Raw genomic sequence first — 20668 nt, forward strand, 5'->3', positions numbered from 1 at the left:
GTTTATGGGTGTTTTGTTTATTGGTTGTATTGTTTATGGGGGTTTGTTTACTGATTGAATTGTTTATGGGTGTTTTGTTTATTGATTGTATTGTTTATGGGGGTTTGTTTACTGATTGTATTGTTTATGGGTGTTTTGTTTACTGATTGTATTGTTTATGGGTGTTTTGTTTATTGGTTGTATTGTTTATGGGGGTTTGTTTACTGATTGTATTGTTTATGGGTGTTTTGTTTATTGATTGTATTGTTTATGGGTGTTTTGTTTATTGATTGTATTGTTTATGGGGGTTTTGTTTATTGATTGTATTGTTTATGGGGGTTTTGTTTATTGTTTATTGATTGTATTGTTTATGGTGTTTTGTTTATTGATTGTATTGTTTATGGGTGTTTTGTTTATTGATTGTATTGTTTATGGGGTTTTGTTTATTGGTTGTATTGTTTATGGGTGTTTTGTTTATTGATTGTATTGTTTATGGGGGTTTTGTTTATTGATTGTATTGTTTATGGGGGTTTTGTTTATTGATTGTATTGTTTATGGGGGTTTTGTTTATTGATTGTATTGTTTATGGGGGTTTTGTTTATTGATTGTATTGTTTATGGGGGTTTTGTGCTGTTGGATCAGTAACAGCTGCTCACATAACGTGTTGCCGTGTTTAAACACTAATGTACCTCACCCAGCAGGTACACACGTCATTTTGTGAAGTCCTTCTTGTCGAGTCTGTAGGCTACATCGTCAAACACTTCCTCACTTTTGGATCAGTCTGTCAAGGTGCTCAGGTAGGCTATTCTGCCACTGTGTCATCTCTATTTAGGGCCAGATGACAATCTCTCTTTGTTTACTTTTTTGGGGTGATTCATTCCAATGTGTTACATAGTTTTACCTTTGTTTGTTTTATGATTTGGTTTATTGGACTCTGCTTGTGAACAGAGTCTCCTCTCTTGTCTAACCATCTATCTTTTCACCATGCACAGTCACTCCTCTAGGTGGCGGTACGTACTTAAAAAATCTTCTCTTTTTTTGGGCGTCCATCGCAGAGAGAAAAGAAGAAGAGAAAGTGAAAGCAGAAGTGCTATATGCAGCTGGGTGAAAAGGGTTGAGGATGGTCTTCACGGGTCTCGGTGTATTTGGCGAACATGTTTTAGGTCTTCATGCTCACAGAGGTGTCAGATGGATCTGGGTTCCCCTTCATTCATTTCCCTTGGCATGGTGATAATCTGTGTGCTCGGAGCTGCGCACGGCTCTAACAGCGGTAAGTGTTAAATAAACAGATCACATTTTAAAAGGATTTCATGTTGTATTGTTAACTAGGTTTGTGTGGCTGTTGTTATTTTTACACACCACGACACATATCAGCGAAATATTGTAACATAGCCTACTTTCTACACCTCCATGTGGCCTATTAGCCAATGATAATTATTTTTATCTAACTAGGATAATTTATCTTAATTCTCTAATCATCCCAGAAGTACAAATTTCTGAACAGTTTATTTGTTTTTCACAACAGATTATTATTTCTCATTCATTCAGGGTTATTCTTTTTCATTTTTGTGGTACATACATGCGACAGATTGTGTAGAATATAATTATGTGTACAATTGTTTACAAATGTACACTATAATGACTCAAACACTGCACAACTTCTAAACTTGTTTTCATTATCTGAGTGGTCACAAGCAACATAGTCCACAAGTCCTCAAAAATATGGGCCACACATGTAGCCTGTAGGCCTTCAATATCGAAAACAGGGGATGTTTGTGAAGTCTGCTGAGTTGGCAAGTGAGATAATGATCGGAGTGAGGGAACACATGGCAGTCATTTTGTGGAGAATGTATTGTGAAATGACTTAACATGAAAGACTAAAAGTGAGGCTAGACATTTCTATGAATGCAACGCAGGCACATATTTGTTGCATATGTACACGGGGCCGCCCACAGAAATGGATGGGCCCCTGACAGGCTAAGTGAATAAGCCTCGGCTAACATTCCCCTCCTCTGTCTGGCTCCCATCATCTGTTTGGAGTTTACTGAAAAAGGTTTACTAACATGTCACTTGTGAGATGAAAAGCCTTCTTTTGTCTGGCATCCTGACTTTATGGAGGTCCTGGAGTAGCTTTACCCAGCCTGATACAACTGGTAAAGGGCTCACCATCAACTTGGATGTCAATAAAAAACAAAAGGGAACCAACCATTTTAAAAAGAGGGGATTTCCATTTCCTACATGTACTGCTGTACTGTACAGTCTGGATTTGTCCCTGTAAACTTTGACCTCATGTTGCAATCTGAATCTAAAAAGCTGAGGATGATACAGAATAAAGGAGCATTCAGCGAGTCGGAAAATAATTGTACAGAGCAGTAAAGCAGCAGTCACTGACAACAACAATGTAGAAACTTTTCCGGGGTTGACTGACTCGGTGACAAAAACAACATTAAAGAATGTTAAAACTGCTTCAAAATATGAGCCTAATCTATTGAGAAAACTGTCATTTCACTTCCCTTTTGTCACTTAGAAATATAATTTTTTTTATTTATTAAGCACATTTCATTACAGGTAAGCTCAGTAGAACACTAAGGCATCACTAGTTGCTCACTGAATGAGCTTTGGAGTCCATTAAAAATGCAGTGCAAAGGATCGCCTTCAAAGATCAGAACGGGTTTTAGGTGTGGTCCTCATTCTAAGATAACCTCAAGTCAGTCTGGGGTCACGCCGATCACAGACATCACAAACCATTTCATTTCTGTTGTTGCCGTCTCATGATTGTTTTTTTCTTCTTCTTTCAGGTCACATCAACTGTCCTTGCCCAGAAATTCCTCAAATGCCTCTGACTGAACCTCCACCTAGGACCTGTTTCCAAAAGGGTGAACGGTTTCGCTACACATGTGTGGAAGGTTACCTGAGGAAAGCAGGAACCTCAAATCTCATCAAATGCAAAGAAAGTGACAGCAGTTGGTCAACTCCCTACCTCGTGTGTATACGTAAGATTTATTTATATAGTACATTTTTTATACTACGTATGAACTTAAGAGAACCGACCTCTCAGAGTAATCTTTGATTCTTCAGGTAGTAGAGAAATAGTGCTCATGAATATATGGATTTTACTCTAGAAGAACTACAATAAAATAAAATAAAATAGCAGAGAACAATAAAGAGCAGAGGGGAGAACAGTTTAAAATCATAACAATGAAACAAATAAGGGCAGTGATGCTTAAAAAGGAAATGCCACTGAGAAATAAAAGCAGAACAAATAAGACAATTGATGCAGACCGGGAGAGACAGCTTGGAAAGTAGTCACAATGTGTTTAAAAACGGGTATGGGGAACGGCCAGTACATTTTGGTCAGACGACCTGAGAAGCCTATGGGGAGGGTATGGGAGGAGGAGCTGGGCAACATACTGGGGTGTTATGCCGCGTTCCATTTACCTCGGAAGTCGGAACTGGGAATGACGTCACACCCGAGGTAACTGCGTTCCAGTTGCAAGTCGGAAAAGCAACATGGACGCGTCCAGGAGTACCTTTGTTTTGTTAGCTAATACCAGACGATAGCAACACACTACGTGATAGTTTCTGACCAAACATGTAAACACCTCCACAGAGAGAACTTGCACGATACCATCGGTCTGATTGATTTAATTACACAAAAAGACGACTAAGCTGCTAATAAAGTCAACAGTTACATCTTAAACGTCCCTTGAGATGCACGTTGCAGCCATATTGGATCTGAACTCGGGCTACTTTTTTTTCTCAGAGTTTCCGAGTTGTAATTACGACTTCAGGGGGCGTTCCAGTTGACACTGCCGACTGGGAACTGGGAATTTCCCACTTACAAGATCAACTGGAACGCACCATTAGGCCATGTAGGGCTCATACAGAATGTTCCACTATAGGGTTGTTAGTTTCACCTGGTGGCACACACGAGTCATTCCTAAAAGGAAAAGCAAGAAAAACTTCTCCGAAGGTGGTCAGAGTCCAGAGCAGAAAGGAAGAATGTGCGGCATGTAAATGTGTCTCTGCGTCATGACTGTCTACAACAAGTGAGAAGCTCGAGTCCCGCTGGCTGTGTTGTTGTCAGAGCTGTGTTTACATGGACGGGACGGCCGACTCCTCCCCTTGTGTATAAAAGCTGTTTTAGTCAAGGACTAGAGAGAAGAAGAAGAACATACTCACTGATTATTTGGATGTCACATTAAGTGTGGTTAAATCCCAGTCCTTCTTTGTCAGTGAACATGGAATGTGAAGCTACAAGTTAACCAAAGTGTGCTAACATTAGCATGCTAACACAACAACGCAGGCCACAGGCAGTTGCAGCTCGAGCAAAGGACAATTTTGTCCCCTGCTTGCGCTTTATGGTGCTTAATTATGGTGCGTTCTTATGGATAACTCCTTCATGTTAAAGTGAAGGGGTTGGTGGTGTGTTGCTCAGAATAGCGGAGGTGGTTTCATGCTGGTGCTCAAGGGCACCATCTACTGGATCAAAGAGTCATACATTCTTCCTTTAAAACTCTCAAGGTTATCATTAAATGTGATGTTATTACAGCCATGAGTTATTAGAAATGATTCTTTTTAGCAGTAAAGTGTTGAAGCATTAAACAAGGTGTTTAACCATTTAAATATTATTCACGACCTATTCAAATAATCAATAGAAAGGTTTTTTTTGTTTGTTTGTTTACTAAACTTTTCATTCACACCCCTAATAACCGCGGGTCGATTTGTGCCCACAGTTTTCTGAGGGTGTTCTTATATTTCTTAGGGTAATTGTTTCTCCTTGCACTGCTTACTTCTGCAGACTTTCTAACCCAGCAAAATAATCCATATGAAAGCCCCCCCCTTTGGACACACCTCAAAGAGAAACAGCAGTGTCGTCATCCAGACATTCAAGCTGAGAGCACATATTTTTGTGTCCTGCTCAAACTTGTGAAACTGATGTGTGCTCTGAAGAAAAACACCAGAGTGCATGCCCTGCAGCCTGCAGGCGTTATAAGGGGCATGTGCGAGAATGAGCCGTCCACTCATGAGCTAGTTTGCAGCTCCTCCTGTCCACATATTGAAGAGACTTCTGAGCTCAAAGTTGTAGTGATTGAAAGGCCAGCAATTTGCTTGGCAACTCTGATACCATGGTGTGTTTGTGAGTGTGTGTATGTATGAATGAGAGGCCAAGTGGTCGCAGATAGCTGGATTAACACAATAATGCCAACCACAATACACTTAGAAAGCTGGATCAGGTTTACTCTTGGCAGCATCTGAGAACCAGTGTGCGTGCTGGGACAAGTGTGTGTGTGTGTGTGTGTGTGTGTGTGTGTGTGTGTGTTGGGACAGGTGTGTGTGTGTTGGGACAGGTGTGTGTGTGTGTGTGTGTGTGTGGACAGATGTGTGTGTTTACGTGTGTATATGTGCCAAATCATGTGTGTGCGTGCTGGGACAGATGTGTGTGTGTGTTGGGACAGATTTGTGTGTGTGTGTGTGTGTGTGTGTGTGTGTGTGTGTGTGTGTGTGTGTGTGTGTGTTGGGACAGATGTGTGTGTGTGTGTGTGGGTGGGGACAGATGTGTGTGTGTGTGTGTGGGTGGGGACAGATGTGTGTGTGTGTGTGTGTGTGTGTGTGTTGGGACAGATGTGTGTGTGTGTGTGTGTGTGTGTGGGTGGGGACAGATGTGTGTGTTTACGTGTGTATATGTGCCAAATCAAGTTACATGACTGAATCAGAAGGTAAAGACTGCCAAACTCCAACAGAAGTAAGGTACAAATAAGCGCTTGATAATGAATAATAAGCAGTAGAGCAGGGACAAAGAATAGATTTATGTAACGATCGAGATTCTTATCTTCTGAGATTTTAAATTGATTCATAACTTCCAAAAGTATATATATATTTTTGGCTAATCATTCACTCCCTGTTAAGTGCTAATGCTAACTCTTGAACTCGATAGAATGCCAAACGAGCAGCATCAAATTCAGCCAGTCTCACAGATGACTAGAAGATCCTGAAGTATGTACTAATTCAAAAATAGACTTTGAATCATGAATCCAGAATCATTTTGAGTCGATAATAGATTCTGAATCTAATGTTGACCCCAAGAATCGAAATCGAATTGTGAGACACCCAAAGACTCCCATTCCTAATAAGCAGCCATTATGCTACTAACTAGTATGCTTATAATATTGTGACCTTAATTTAAAGGGTTACCAAACAAAAGTTGTCCTTGTCTTTTCTCTTCTGTTCCATACACCCGCACATGGCAGTCTTCCCTTCAGTAACTGAAACGTGTAGAGCCACCCACATGTGGACAGTCGATGTGTTTATGTTGATACTCATCAGCTGACTCTAGTGGAATAGGCTGTGTCCCGTCCAAAAGGGCAGAGGAAGAGTGGAGGCTCTGCATTTTTAAAATTACGCTGATTTGATGCGTGGATATCACCATTTATTTATTTCAAACAGTTGAGTGACAGAGTGCAAGCTTAAGTCAAATGTTTATGCATTTATTTTTAAAAGCTTAGGGATTGAGTTTTCACATAACTTCAATATATTGATGTATTTTTAGTTCCAACCAAGCAATCTGATTGGACGAGAAGCATTCCATGAGTAACGTAGGAGAACAACATCACTCACATCACATCCAAGACTTGTGTAAATCAGTGTATGTCTTGTGATGAAAGATACAACAGAAAACTCAAAGTACTTGGTCTTTTTCGATTCTCAGATCCAAAACAAAAAACGCCAACCAGAATTGACATTTTTAGACACTTCAAATCCATTATTACCCCTTTACCTTTTCTGAAGATTATTTCCTTTTTTAATATAGATGTAAATGGAAATAACAGGAGCAAAATGTACTGTTTCATACTGAAACATTAAGAAGTGACCCAAAATACAACAACTGGTATTCCCAGGATAAAGTGCAATAAAAAAGGAGACAAGATATTTTAGGAGAGCTGTGGTCAGCAGGATCACTCTGAATGTGATGAATACTTTGACATTTGCAGCTGACATTGTTGGCCTGCAGCCTTGTGCCTACGATCCAATCACAGCAGTGCTAATATTCAGTACAACATCTCAACCTTGAGTTTGATATTGCTTAATTATAACCAGTACTGATGAGATGGAACTTTTGGTTTGCTCCATGAAGCTAGGGAAGTCTCATAAAGCCCTAATTTGGTTTATATTTGGAGTTAGGCATGCATCCAATTTGCATTTGATTTAAACAGACGACCACTCAAGAAATGCAAATCAAATGGTCACGATTAGAGGATTGTGCAACAGGCAGAGGAGTCAAGTGCAGAACAAAAATAATTTCTTTTAACTAAAGACAAACCTTCTCAAATTCCAAAACCAACACTAAAAGTTAAACACAAGGAAAAAACCACAGAATGAGCCAAGAGAAAAAAAATCCAAAGCAAACAGGAGAAGCAATCACAGAAGAATTCAAGCTCGGAGTTTGGAGACTAGAGGAAGGTTTCTGACGCAGACTGACACTTGACTGACACTTGACACTGACTGAACTTTGACAGTATTTAGTTTAATACTGTCAAAGTTCATGTGGTGACAATGCTGCTCAACTTCCTATTTGTTGTGTTTCAGCGGACCCAAAGAGACCGCCTAAACAGCCACCAACGCCAAACACCACAGCACCATGTAAGTGTTTCTGTATGCAGTGAATGAGGGATGATGCAGTAATGTTAATGCCATGTTAGTTTAGTTGTGTGATCACATTAGAGCATGGCGATTGGTTGGTTATTTAAGTCGTTTCCATGTAGCTTCAGTGCCTGTTCTAAAAGTTCATCCTACAACTACTGAGCAATATTTCTTAATATTTTTTAAAAGTATGAGCTAAAGTTTTTTTTTCATATGGTTAACGATGGTCTGGTCTTTCAGATCGTCACGCTGATATTCCCACTGATATTCCACACGACTCCATCTTTACCACCACAGTCAGTGAGTTCTGTATTGGCATGAATTTTGAAGACAGAACAAAACTACTACAATACTAATAAACCAATTAATAATAAGTACTAATGATGAATCTGAAACACTATCTACTTTTTGAGAAGTGTTTGTGTGAGGAGTCAGCAGCAGTCATGTTAGAATTAATAAATCAAAGCAGCAGTAAAGTCATAAAGGGAGAAGCAACAACAGTTGTAACAGTAGCTTTAGCTGTAGCGGTAGTAGCTAAGAGGTAGGGTTGGGCAATTAATCGAAAATTAATTGAAACCGACATTCAGAACCTCTAACCGACGTAATCTTGCCCATGTTGATTATTTCAATTATTTTCAGGGCAGAGTCCAGTGACGACATGTCCAATCAGCAACATGGAAGCAATGTCCGTCGTTTGGACACATTTTGTCTTTAGGGAAGACGCCACAAAACAAAAAGAAGTCAAATGTAAACAGTGCAGAAAACTGTTTGCAAGAAATGCAAGTTATTTATTTTCTACTGTTTTAGAGAAGTTAATTTCTACTTTAAAACTAAAAGGTGTCGTTTTCATTTCAAGCGATGCTTTGATTTCAGTTTGAAATATTCAATGAATAACCACAAAATAGTTAATCAGTTATGAACTCTTCCATTAGAAAACATATCCCAGCTTTAATAGTGGAGCATATTTACAGTAGAGACCTCGTCAGTGAACTATGAGGGCAAAAAACTAAAACAAAATAATCATTCATTAATCATAATTGAGGTCAAATGTTCAATTAATCGTGATATTGATTTGAGGTCATATCGCCCAGCTCTTCTAAGAGGCACCATGTATTGTGTTAAATCTCTGAAAGGTTATTTAAATGTCTTAGTCCTTAATGTCTTGTCTTAAATGTCCACCTAGCGTAATTTTCTGGATCTAGTTGTTTTTTTTGGTTTTTTTTTGAGGAGAGAGGGTTCTGTTGTGTCTTCCTTTGTAGACATGTACGTTTCTAGCTTAATAATCAACTAAGGCTAGAAATGCACAATGCCTATATACATAAATAAGACCTCAGACTCAGGTCTAAAGGCAGGGTCACATCAGGTCATATCACTGTGTGAGAAAGTATAGCTCGGAGAGTCTCAAGAAAAATCCCAGCAGCAGAAAAAGAACATGGACACTGCATCTGGTCAGATAAGGAGCATGGGGATGAAAAAGTGAGGTCACTACACTTGGACTGATATGAACCCTGGGAAAGAACTTGTAAAAAATCACAACTCATGAGATCATTAGACACGGAAGTCTCTAAAATGGTACTAAAAGATTGATGTGTCGGACCACCAATGAATTCAAGCTGTACTGAGGCAGATGATGAGAAATGAAGCATGTGGAGGCCTCTATTCACGCCTACAACTAGCAAATATGTTCAACCATGTGTGTCAGTTCTCCAGCTGGAAACCCACCGCTTTGTGACTCTGTTAAGGATGAATAAAGCTAACTGTCCTCGGATATTGTGGTCTCCAGGTCCTGTCTCTGAAGAATATCTAGCGAACTCTCAGACTCCAATTGAACTTGAAGAAGACAGCTAGACTTAGGCCGTGTTCACACTGGACTTCTTTTTTTTAGAAAAAAATGTTGCCTTCAGCGCCTTTTGAGCGCTTATGCGCAAGTGCTCTGTAACCTTAACAACGGGATCTAGCCTACAGTGCAACCGCGCCGGCACTGGTCGGAGCACAACGCATCAATTTAGCACAAAAGAACAAGCGGGACGGGAAGTCAGACACCGATACAACATTAAAACATCCGGTTTATTTTCAGAATAAAACTCTCCGTTTTGACGGTTCAGAAAAACGACTGTGTGTTTGTTTGTGTTTATAAGGTTTGTATTTGAGTTTCATAACACAAACATCGTATTATCTCGTCCTGTCACGAGTGAATCTGCAAAATTACCGCGGAAGTTCCGTACTCCAGCTGTCCGGCTGTGCTCTCCGTGCTGCGGACTGAGAACGCAGCCGATGGGTGTTGACGGATGAGGACGTACGGACCCGTAACAGACCGGAGCAGACACGCAATGCACACATATCTGGTGGAAGTTCGCCATTTTTGGGTGCATGACATCTTTTTGGGCACAGGTAACTAGGGACGTAGGTTACTACTAGTCCTGATTGGTCAGCTGTCAGAAAGGCGCTTGACGTCACCCAGCGCTTTTGTTGAAATAAGAGAATCTAAATGTTTAAGCCTTTATTAGTCCGGATTTAGGTTAAATCTGGCCCTGCCTGTTTCCAGCAGCAGGCGGCCGCCCAGTGTCTTTTCCGGGTAGCCGCCCCAAGCGCAAGTTGAAAATCTTTCAAATTGTCAGACCTTCTTTAAAAAAATCAATGATATTCCCCTGTATTTTTGACCTCCTACAGAATTGTCTTGTACTCTTTGCTCCGTGTCAGATCGGGAAAAATCTCAAATCTCAAATTAAAAAAAAAACATATAGTAAAACGCTACAGAGCAGTGTCATGCAGTGGTTGTTGTCAGAATGTTGTCGTAGAGACGGGACGGATGTGCAGCACTTTTATTGTCAGTGCACAAGCGTTTCATTGACTTGTTAATGAATGTCTTGTTACTGGTCCTATCCCATTTCAGTTGGAAATACGTCACGACACGGCAGTTAGATACTCTCAAAGTTCTGTTTCATGGGAACCTTAAAGGCGCAATCTGTCAGATATCTACTGAATTAAGTGGCCTTAATATATGATCAGACATTAAGGAAACATGCTATATTGAAGTGCCGGTGCAGAATGGTCTGTATTTGTTTTGACCAGAGACAGTAGAACATTTTAAGGCATCCCCACACTGCCTTTGTGGACGTCCCTCGGTTTGCCAGTTTTGACCAGTTATCACGGCAAACCAATAGACGTTGCAGCGATAGAAGCGTGCAGCCGACCTAAAAAGCCTCTGCATTTTTCTGACAAGCTCCACGACCATAAACATGGTAAAACTAGGATATACTGTATATTAGAGATTGTGAAAAATGGAGAGAAGTTAGTGTGCGTAAAGGTTTACAGACCGATGCAGAGCTGGCTAAACACTGAAGCTTCAGTGTCCGAGACATGGCAACCTGCGTACGCATCGTCTCTGTTTTGTAAATGAACTGTTTTAGTTTTAAATGAAGGAAGACTCTGTGATGGTTTTTATTTTACTGATGACCTTCCTGTTAAGAAACTAGATTATATGTAAGATTCCCTCAATAGAACTTAATTATAAAATTGCTTACATTTTGAAGCATAATGTATAGGAGATCATTCGTTATGAGAAAACCACAGAGAATTATCACTTGACTCTAGTTACCCTTGACTCTTATGAGCATGTTTAAAATAATTTGTTTGGCCTTACTGTCCTTAACTTAGCTTAACTGAACTTAAAGCAGAAAAAAATATGCTACCTGCATAGCAACAAAAGGTATGCAGGTCAAATTAGCCACAAGCTAACAACAATAGCGGAGAGATAGCCCAATAGTTTCCAAAGGAGTGCATTGAGTCCAAAACAACAGCTAATACAAGAGCAAACATAGGGCTTCATCTCATTCAAGCAAAAGGAAACTCAACTATTATTATTATCTTATTTTGCTTTGTGTCTGATAAGTGAATAACAAACCGTTGGCTAACACCTTTACCTTATCAAAAGACATAATAAGTCAACATTGCCTTTTTTTGGCTACCTTATTCTGCTTCCCCAAAGTGGCCATTACTATAGGAAGAAGTAGCAGCAGTTGTAACAGTGGTAATAATATTAACAAACTAACACAAAACCCTTGCATGTTTTTTTGTTTTGTAAAATTGTGCGGTTATGATAACATATTGCTAAAGTTTTCTAACCAAATGATCTAGCACACTTGTTTGTAGTTTTGCAAATAGCAGCTATGGTAGAAGAACTAACATGAAATAACAGAGAGAAAATTCCAGCTGTATAGGCTAGATGCAGTCATAAAAAGTAAATGTTTTTTTCTTATCCGCAGCAGCCTCCACCAGCCTACAGATGACTCAGAATATAAGCCCCTCAGCTTCAATGGCTGGAGAAACAAATGGCACAGAGCCAACACCACTAATGTCAGATCAATTACAGGGTAAATATCTGAGTCACACATGCTATATTTGCTCATTACTGATGTGTGTTAGGTCAAATGATTTTACTGGCTACTTAACACAAATAATTAAATCTGGATATGTATTAAATATTATATAATAATATAGTTGTAATTGTTGAGGCAACATTAGGGAACACAAGAACATGTTTATGTGTAGCTTCTTGAAGGCTATTATAAGATTCATCAACACAATTAGACCTTAATGAGAAGTGCAAGTGCTGTGGTGCCGTCCTCATTTTCACAGACAAAGGTCACAAAGTGCTTTGCGTCAACAAAAAACAACAAACAGAGTAATAACAACAAACGTGTGAACATTTAAAGTTTCCTGTCTTGAGCCTTTTTTTGTAGAGTAGGACAAACAGTTAATTTTTTAGACATGGAAACAATGTAGCTGCTAACAGTGGTGGACTTATCAGACTGCTGGAGTTCTCTGAAATGGTTTGGGTGCTGACACAAAGGCATAAATTTATATTTCTGATGTAAGACCAAATATTTACTCAAATTTGATTTCTCTAGTAAATCAGCCCTAGTGTAATCTGCTTCCACCGTTGCTCTCCTCTGGGTTTTAGCTATGTGTGTTTGGTGGTTTGAAAAGCATGTCTTTGAATCTTCAAATTGATAAAAACAGTTCATATATTGGGCCATCCTCAATATTATAGTAACCCATGTGACATTTGGTACATGATATGGTCACAGCCTTATTCTCTTATGTGATTATGCTGATTTTGTGACAGGCACCACAGCAAAGGACAGGACGACACCAAGTACAACACCAAGCACAACACCAAGCGCAACCACAGCTGTGCCTTCAGGAAACGGGACAGCCAATCCTATTGTGTCCAACAGTAAGCTTTGTCACTGTTTTTGTCCAATTAACAAAAATACCATCAGGGTATAATTGAAGTTATACTGGGCCTCTTTTTTGTCAGTTTCCCGTAAAATGCTGACCAAATGCTAAATATGTTAATTAATACACACCTTACTCTCAACAAAGACTCAGAATACTGGGGAACATTTAATTGTCCTTTCTTGACAGGTATGAGCAGCAAGACAACAGCAGGAATCACATGTGCCTCGCTCATGATTGTCTGTGCTTTGATCGGAATCAGCATTTGGTGTTGCAAGAGGTAAGCTAATCAAAATAATAATGGTTGGTTAAGTAGTTGATTTTGGAGGTGATATTTTGCAGTGAACGTTGAGAATGCATGTTAGCCATCTGACATCACAAAGTTAGTTCAATAGTGAGAATATGTAGCTATCAAGTAAGTTCCTATTTCTTTTCTTTTCTTTCTTTAGTATAATCTCATCACTATTTTCCCCCTTTTTTTTAGGAAGTTAAGAAGCAACATCCCACTATCAACAACAGAAGAACTGCAACCCATGAGTCCCCTTCCATCTGAGCTGCCAATGTAGTGATTTTGTCCCTACTGGTGCCATTACAGAGAGGTATTACATTGTGCTCCTGTCTTCATCTCCATTGGGTGAAGAATAAGTGATTTCCTGCACACAGGACTGCTGACAGCGTGATTGGCTGAAGACCCATTTGACATTCTATGAGCATTACCAGAGAACACAATGGCTGCCTCAACAGACTGTTTTTTATATTATTTTTTGGAGGCATTTTGTCTTTGATAGGAAAACTGAAGACCGAGAGGAAAGGTGAGGAGAAGGGATGGCATCCAGCAGACAGGGCAGGAGTTGGAATGAAAGCATTAAGGATCTAACCTTGCGCTCTGCAACATGAGCTTCCAGGGTGCCCTGAGTTTAAGACTCTTGCACTGCCCATAATGAGCTTAAGTTTTGCAACGAGTTACTTGGTGCTACAACCCGACTGAGCCTTTGAAGTCAAACCGCTGCATATTTGGGTATAGGAGTTTGGGTATTGATGCATAAAGGGAAATTGGATGAACTGTCAGACAGTAGGTTCTATTCATTCTTATGAAAGCAAAGCAAAAACAAATGACTAAATGCCTCATATCTACCTTCTATGTTGTGGGGCCAACAGAGCACTCGCAAATTTTGACACTGCTTCCCAACTCCTGTGGATCTGTTGATGCATTGTTCCATGGAGAAAAAAAATGCAGAATTGGCTTTTGTTAAACTATACAACCTTGTGACCGAATGATTTCAATAAGGACTTAAAGGGTGTACCTCCAGAGATTACAGGTTTACAGATTTCCCTTTCACAAGTGACAGTACATGGGGGAAAAAAAGCCTTTGCGAACCAGTGTGGGTGATTGGACAGACCAGGACTGCTACGTCACATTGGCATCAAGACGTGGATGTGTGAGGCTGTCAAGGACTGGTTGCTAAGAGACTGATTATGACATGACAAAGATCAGTTCCCGGAGGTCAACACTTGTCTCTGAAATTCAAAGACTGATTTGCACAAGTTGATTGCTTGCGCTTAATCTATGAAATTTCATTTGTCATACTTTTGGTAATGTCAGCATCAAACACTATTATTGATGTGTTTTATCCCGGTACAATCGTATAATTTACTAGCTTAAAAATATGTTTAAAGCTCCTTTGAGGAGTTTTCAGCTGGTCATGAAACAGACTGTAATTAATGCTGATCCCTCTGTATGGGCTACAAAAGTAAACTAGACCATAATTGACAAGATTGATTATCTGTATGTAGTAGATTTTAACAGTGGTGATTCCAGAGTCTGATGGGGCCCTAGGCAAAAATCCAGTGCTGTCAGAAGGTGCCCCCTTAGGGATGTTTCCTAGTGTCGTTGCAAAAAATGCACATTTTGGGCCACTGCTTCAGTTTAAGATTGTAAGCCCTGGGGGGCCCCAAGTGATTACCTGCCTTGCCTGTTGAAAGCAGCGACTGTTGAAAGCAGCGACTCTGCTTTGAAGCTACTTCAAATGGTAGGAGTCAGAAGAAGTGGGTTTCTGCATGCCACCAAATACATCCTTTACTTACAGTGTGTAGCTAAGATTCTCAGTGAGGGATATGTTTGGCTGCTAAAAGAAAATAGGAGGAGATTTGTTTTTGTTTCAAACATTATGTACACTTGAACAGGACAAAATCAGCAAAGACATTCAAGGTATGACTTTATCCACCAACTAAAAGGTCCTCACAGAAGCTTTAAGTCTGCAGTAGCTCTTTTTATCCCTATGAGCTGGTTTAGTCCAGCATTCCTGTTCCATTGTTCATGTATCTGCCATTATCTACCAAATATATTTCAATAAAGCATTATCCGAGTATTTATACATCAGAATAACTCTACTTTCTCTTCCTGTAAAACATTTCAAATTACTGATCCTGTACTTTTAATAGCAGATTTGATTTTTAGCCATGTCATAATCATCCAAGGTACACACACCATGAGCTACCTGATTGTGAAACAATGGTACATGTTCACAAGTTTGTGTGATATTAACCTTGTTTTAAGAAAAACATTGTTTATTCCCAATACTCAGAAAAAGAACTACATTTCCCACGATCAAAGAGTGTCGCAGCAACGTCTCTGATTGGTGGAGCTCGTAGTACCTTTTTCCCACCCTTCGGTGCCGTATGGGCAGTGTTGCCAGATCTAAAAAAATGGATGTTTCCAGCTGGGTGGCTCGTATCAAGGGTCAAGTACTCTGATAAGCTTCTTGAATCCATCATTTTCCACAGTGGTAATAGGAAGCATGTCTTTTGCAATCCATCCATCCATTTTCTTCCGCTTATCCTAGGTCGGGTCGTGGTGGTAGCAGGCGCAGTAAGTCAACCCAGACTTCCCTCTCCCAGCAACATTTTCCAGCTCCTCCAGGGGGGTTCTGAGGCGTTCCCAGGCTAGATGAGATATATAATCCCTCCAGCGCATTCTGGGTCTGCCCCGGGGTCTCCTCCCGGTTGGTCGTGCCTGGAAAACCTCTAAAGGGAGGCGTCCAGGAGGCATCCTTAACAGATGCCCAAACCACGCAGATTGATGCCGCGCCAATCCGTCTGTCAATCTCACGCTCCATTTTACCCTCACTCCTGAACAAGACCCCGAGATACTTGAACTCCTCCACTTGGGGCAAGGACTCACTCCCCACCCGGAGAGACCAATCCACCTTTTTCCGGCAGAGAACCATGGCCTCGGACTTGGAGGTGCTAACCCTCATCCCAGCCGCTTCGCACTCGACTGCAAACCGCCCCAATGCCTGCTGGAGGTCCCAGCTTGAGGAAGCCAACAAAACCACGTCATCTGCCAAAAGCAGGTGCCACGGCCGGGAATCCACATTGTTCAAGCTTTCCCCGGAAGGCTGAGAAATGTGATACCCCGATAATTGGAGCACACCCTCCGGTTCCCCTTTTTGAAAATGGGAACCACCACACCGGTCTGCCACTCCGCAGGCACTGTCCCGGATTTCCACGCGACATTGAAAAGGCGTGTCAGCCAAGACAGCCCAACAATGTCCAGAGCCTTTAGCATCTCAGGGCGAATCGCATACACACCTGGCACCTTGCCACTGAGGAGCTTTCTAACTGCCTCAGTGACCTCTGCCAAGGTTAGTGGTAAGACTCTGCCTCCTCTTCTGAGGACGTGTTGTCTGGGTTTAGGAGTTCCTCAAAGTATTCCTTCCACCGCCCAACGATGTCCCCAGTTCGGGTCAGCAATTCTCCACCCCTGCTGATAACAGCCTGGGGCAAGCCCTGCTTTCCTTTCCTGAGCCGTCGGATGGTTTGCCAGAACCTCCTTGAGGCCAACCGAAAGTCCTTCTCCAAAGCCTCCCCTAACTCCTCCGACACCCGGGTTTTTGCTTCCACAACCACTGAAGCCACAGCCCTACGAGCCACCCGATACCTGTCAGCTGCTTCCAGAGACCCCTGGGCTAACCAAGCCCGAAAGGCCTCCTTCTTCAGCCTGACGGCTTCCTTCACCACTGGTGTCCACCAGCGGGTTGTGAGGTTGCCGCCACGACAGGCACCGACAGTCTTCTGGCCGCAACTCCTAGCCGCAGCTTCTACAATGGAGGCTTTGAACATGGACCACTTGGACTCCATGTCCCCAACCTCCCCCGGGATGAGGGAGAAGTTCTTCCGGAGGTGGGAGTTGAAGACCCCACGGACAGGGGCCTCTGCCAGACGTTCCCAGTTCACCCGCACTAAACTTTTGGGTTTGCCAGGTCTGTCTGGCAGCCTTCCCCGCCATCTGATCCAACTCACCACCAGGTGGTGATCAGTTGACAGCTCTGCTCTTCACTTTACCCGAGTGTCCAAAACATGCGGCCGCAGAGCTGACGCAACAACTACAAAGTTGATCATCGATCTTTGGCCTAGGGTGCTCTGGTACCAGATATACTTATGAACATCCCTATGCTTGAACATGGTGTTTGTTATGGCCAATCCATGACTAGCACAGAAGTCCAACAACAAAACACTAGTCGGGTTCAGATCGGGCAGGCCGTTCCTCGCAATCACTTGTCTTTTGCAATGAAATATGCAAATGTATCCGTTTTCTCTTTATGTTTTTGCCTACACTTATCCCTGCGATATGATTGGCTGTTAGTTGTCTTCTTCTTGATCTTTTAAATGTCGAGTTGCAACTTCAGTTTAAGGCTCCCCTTTCCTAGCTTTTGGCTTGTGTAATTACAGGTTTAAATATGTCAAACTTTTATTGAACATTTGTTATTTTTCCATTACATCACGATAATTAGTCTAGTCTAGCTGCTGTTTCGTGAGCATCCATACTATTTGTACAAAAGTTTGCCAAAGCCACAGCAAACATTTGTTAGCAGCAGAGAGCCACGAGCATTGGCGTACTGTATTTGTCCTAAGAAAAGTAATTTCTCTATTTTGTCAATTATCTATGGGCTCTTGCCTTGGAAATTTGTCTCCTGAGATTTTGAGATGCAGATGGAAATTTAAACCGCCCCTGCTCTGGATGTCAGGCTCCTCAAACTTAGCTGCCCGTCTCGGTTACAACAGACATCTCTGACATCATAACAGCTGGTCCTCTTTGTGATATGTTGTAATGAAAGACACCAGCTCATATCGACAAGGGGAACTAGTTAAATATGATGAGGTCAAAGGCCACTTATTAGCCTACTTGCTAGCAGGGCTGTAACCAGAATCATCCTTGGTGTAAAAACTATGAATGAGTCTTCAAAGTCCAACATATTTGATTTGATTGTTTTTATTTCAAACATGTAACAAAAGACAAAAGGTGAACAGAAAATAAATCATAAAGTATAATACAGGAAAAAAATGTCGGAGACTGTGCTATTTAATGAACAAACATAATATCAAGGAAATTACCACATCGACTAAACTATTAGCTCTAAGGCTTTGGTGTAGCCCAGATAGACTTTGTATAATGACGAAGAAACACAAACCTAAACCTCTCCCATCCGTTAACAAAACAATGTGGTCATTGTCATTGTCTGCAGTCAGCCTGAAAAGTCAGAGAAAGTAGTTTACTTTATGTTCATGTGTTATTTACATACCCATCTTAACGAGTGAAGCGAAGAGACAGATGGCTCTCTTCTCAAAACCTGAGAACATTTACATTAATAACTTTGTCATTGTGAAAATAGTTTCCTCCTGATTAATTTTTTTCCCTTTATGTAAAATGTTAACTGAGGAAGCAACGGTCAGCTTTGAGCAGTAGCTGTATCCGGTACAGATATCCTGTATCCACGGGTCGGCGAGTAAGTTTGGCCTATGGTCACATTTTTTCTAACAACTAGACAGCGGGCCTGAACATAATCAATCCCTCAATCAATCTTTATTTGTATAGCACCATTTCATAACAAATGTTATCTCAAGACGCTTAACAAAAGAGCAGGTAAAAAACCTTACTCTTGGATATACTATCATTATTATGTTTTGGCCATTTATGCTTTAACCAACTTGTTTGACTTGTGAATGCCCCTCCTGACTTACTCGTAGCATTATTATTGCTTAACTGCCCAAAACCACACACACACAAAAACATTTTTGATTTTATTGTAGAGGTAAATACAAATTGTTCTCTGAAAAAATCTTTATTATTTTGAATCAAGGTGCATGAAGGAGTATGGAAGATAAAAAGTAATCTGCAATGACACCTTATGTACACAAGATGGTGCTGTTTAGTTCCACAGCGTGGGGGATAGAGGTGAGATCTGCTGCTTGGTCTGTTGTTTACAAAATGAAAACTCTGCACAAGGTTTCGTTTATGTGAGAAACTAGTTTTTAAATGTCTGAGCAGAGAAAATGTGTTATTTCTGACCGAGCACTTTGAGAAACCAGATAATGATTTTTATCGTAGCTTCCTATAGATAGATAGATAGGCAAAATGAAAACTCTGCGCAAGCTTTAGTTTTTATGAGAAACTAGTTATTTTAAATGTGTGAGCATGAAACATAATTATGTACTTTATGACCAATTAGAAAGCAGGTAAAAGACCATACTCATTGTTTATAAAGACCCAGTGTTAATCCGTCATGAGCACAAAGCATTTAGCGACATTTAGCAATGATGCATGATTTAGCTCATGGTGAACAGACATCTACCGACACTGTGCCGGGCTTGAAAATGGGATAAATGCAGGAAGAACAACAAAGATTTTTTTCATCTTCATGGGATGGAAAAAAGAAAGGAGAATTAATAATGAACGCTGGTTGGAGGGGGGCCCCCAATTAATGTTTTTCCTCGTGCCCTCACTGACTTCCTTCATACCTTCTGACCTCCATCAGTCAGAGGAGTACCGGGACCCTTTTCTCACTGTCTGGTCCAAAAGTCGGAACTGAACTGTGGAAAAAGGCGTCGAAGTTACAAAAAGAGCTGAAACTTAATGAGCTGCTCTCATTGGATGCTTTTAAGAACATGTTTAATGATTTGGAGGCAAAAACATCTGGCTGTAGATGATCTCCCTGATATGTTTGTGGATGATCTTGACAAACATTTGATGTTTAAATCTGTTTTTAATTTCTAATTGTTTTTTTTATTTGTATGTGTGGCTGCTCATTGTTTGTGTGGAATTCTGTAAATGGGTGTGCAGCCTGTCTTGGTCAGGACACTCTTGAAAGAGAAAAAAATATAAATAATTCACATTAGCCTATTCACACCTATGCTAAGCTACAAGTGCCCAACCAGCCAACAGTAGGACTCCTTTCACATGCTTCTGAGTTTTCAAAAAATCGGAGAGAGCTGACTCTGATTTAGTGGTACTATACGACTTTTAATTTGGCCGTACTGCTCATCCTCATACTTGAGCCTAATTCCAGTCAAGCTTTTCTCAAGATATGACACAGCAGCACACGCTTTCCACAGGATGTCACTTCTTGGAGCATGTTGACACTTGAGGGAGTTTATGCTCATTCCTGACATTAAACCAGACAAATCTCACAGGTGTGAGCCTCATGAAACATGATCCTGACTTAATTCTAAAACCCCAAACACAACCTCTGAAACAGAAAGTCTGAGACAAACAAACCTAAAACACTGCATTAAGACATTGAAACAGGAGTCAAATAGATGAGTCATGTCAAAAGTAAAGGCAACAAGAATAAAACCTTTAAAAACTCTGAGCAACAACTTCTGAACAGATTTATTCAGAGTGTGATGTTGTTTCCCATGTTCTTTCACATTTGAGACTTGAAACAAGCCGAGCCGGCAATATGAGACAGATTTTGTTCTTTTCAGTGTCTCTTACAGAAAACTATCAAACTGAGTGTGAGTGTCATGT

General features: G+C 40.8%; 1 protein-coding gene across 17 annotated transcripts in view; it reads left to right on the forward strand.

Moving 5' to 3' along the window:
* Positions 1 to 1034: 1034 nt before the first annotated feature.
* Positions 1035 to 20668, forward strand: part of il15ra (interleukin 15 receptor subunit alpha) — a 117001-nt gene continuing 97367 nt past the window's right edge. Inside the window, exons 1-9 of one of the 17 annotated variants that reach the window (XM_065951193.1) lie at positions 1035 to 1249; positions 2778 to 2972; positions 7567 to 7620; positions 7861 to 7920; positions 11886 to 11992; positions 12736 to 12859; positions 13051 to 13141; positions 13346 to 13460; positions 15705 to 17447. In XM_065951193.1, the coding sequence (XP_065807265.1) occupies positions 1168 to 1249; positions 2778 to 2972; positions 7567 to 7620; positions 7861 to 7920; positions 11886 to 11992; positions 12736 to 12859; positions 13051 to 13141; positions 13346 to 13427 (795 nt within the window). In that variant the 5' untranslated portion in view covers positions 1035 to 1167 and the 3' untranslated portion in view covers positions 13428 to 13460; positions 15705 to 17447. Of the gene's footprint in view, positions 1250 to 2777; positions 2973 to 7566; positions 7621 to 7860; positions 7921 to 11885; positions 11994 to 12735; positions 12860 to 13050; positions 13142 to 13345; positions 15237 to 15704; positions 17448 to 20668 lie in introns of those variants that run through there. The other 16 variants (XM_065951192.1, XM_065951198.1, XM_029281721.2 and 13 more) reach the window with 16 other exon arrangements.

The sequence above is a fragment of the Labrus bergylta genome, chromosome 23 (assembly GCF_963930695.1).
Source record: "Labrus bergylta chromosome 23, fLabBer1.1, whole genome shotgun sequence".
NCBI lineage: Eukaryota > Metazoa > Chordata > Actinopteri > Labriformes > Labridae > Labrus > Labrus bergylta.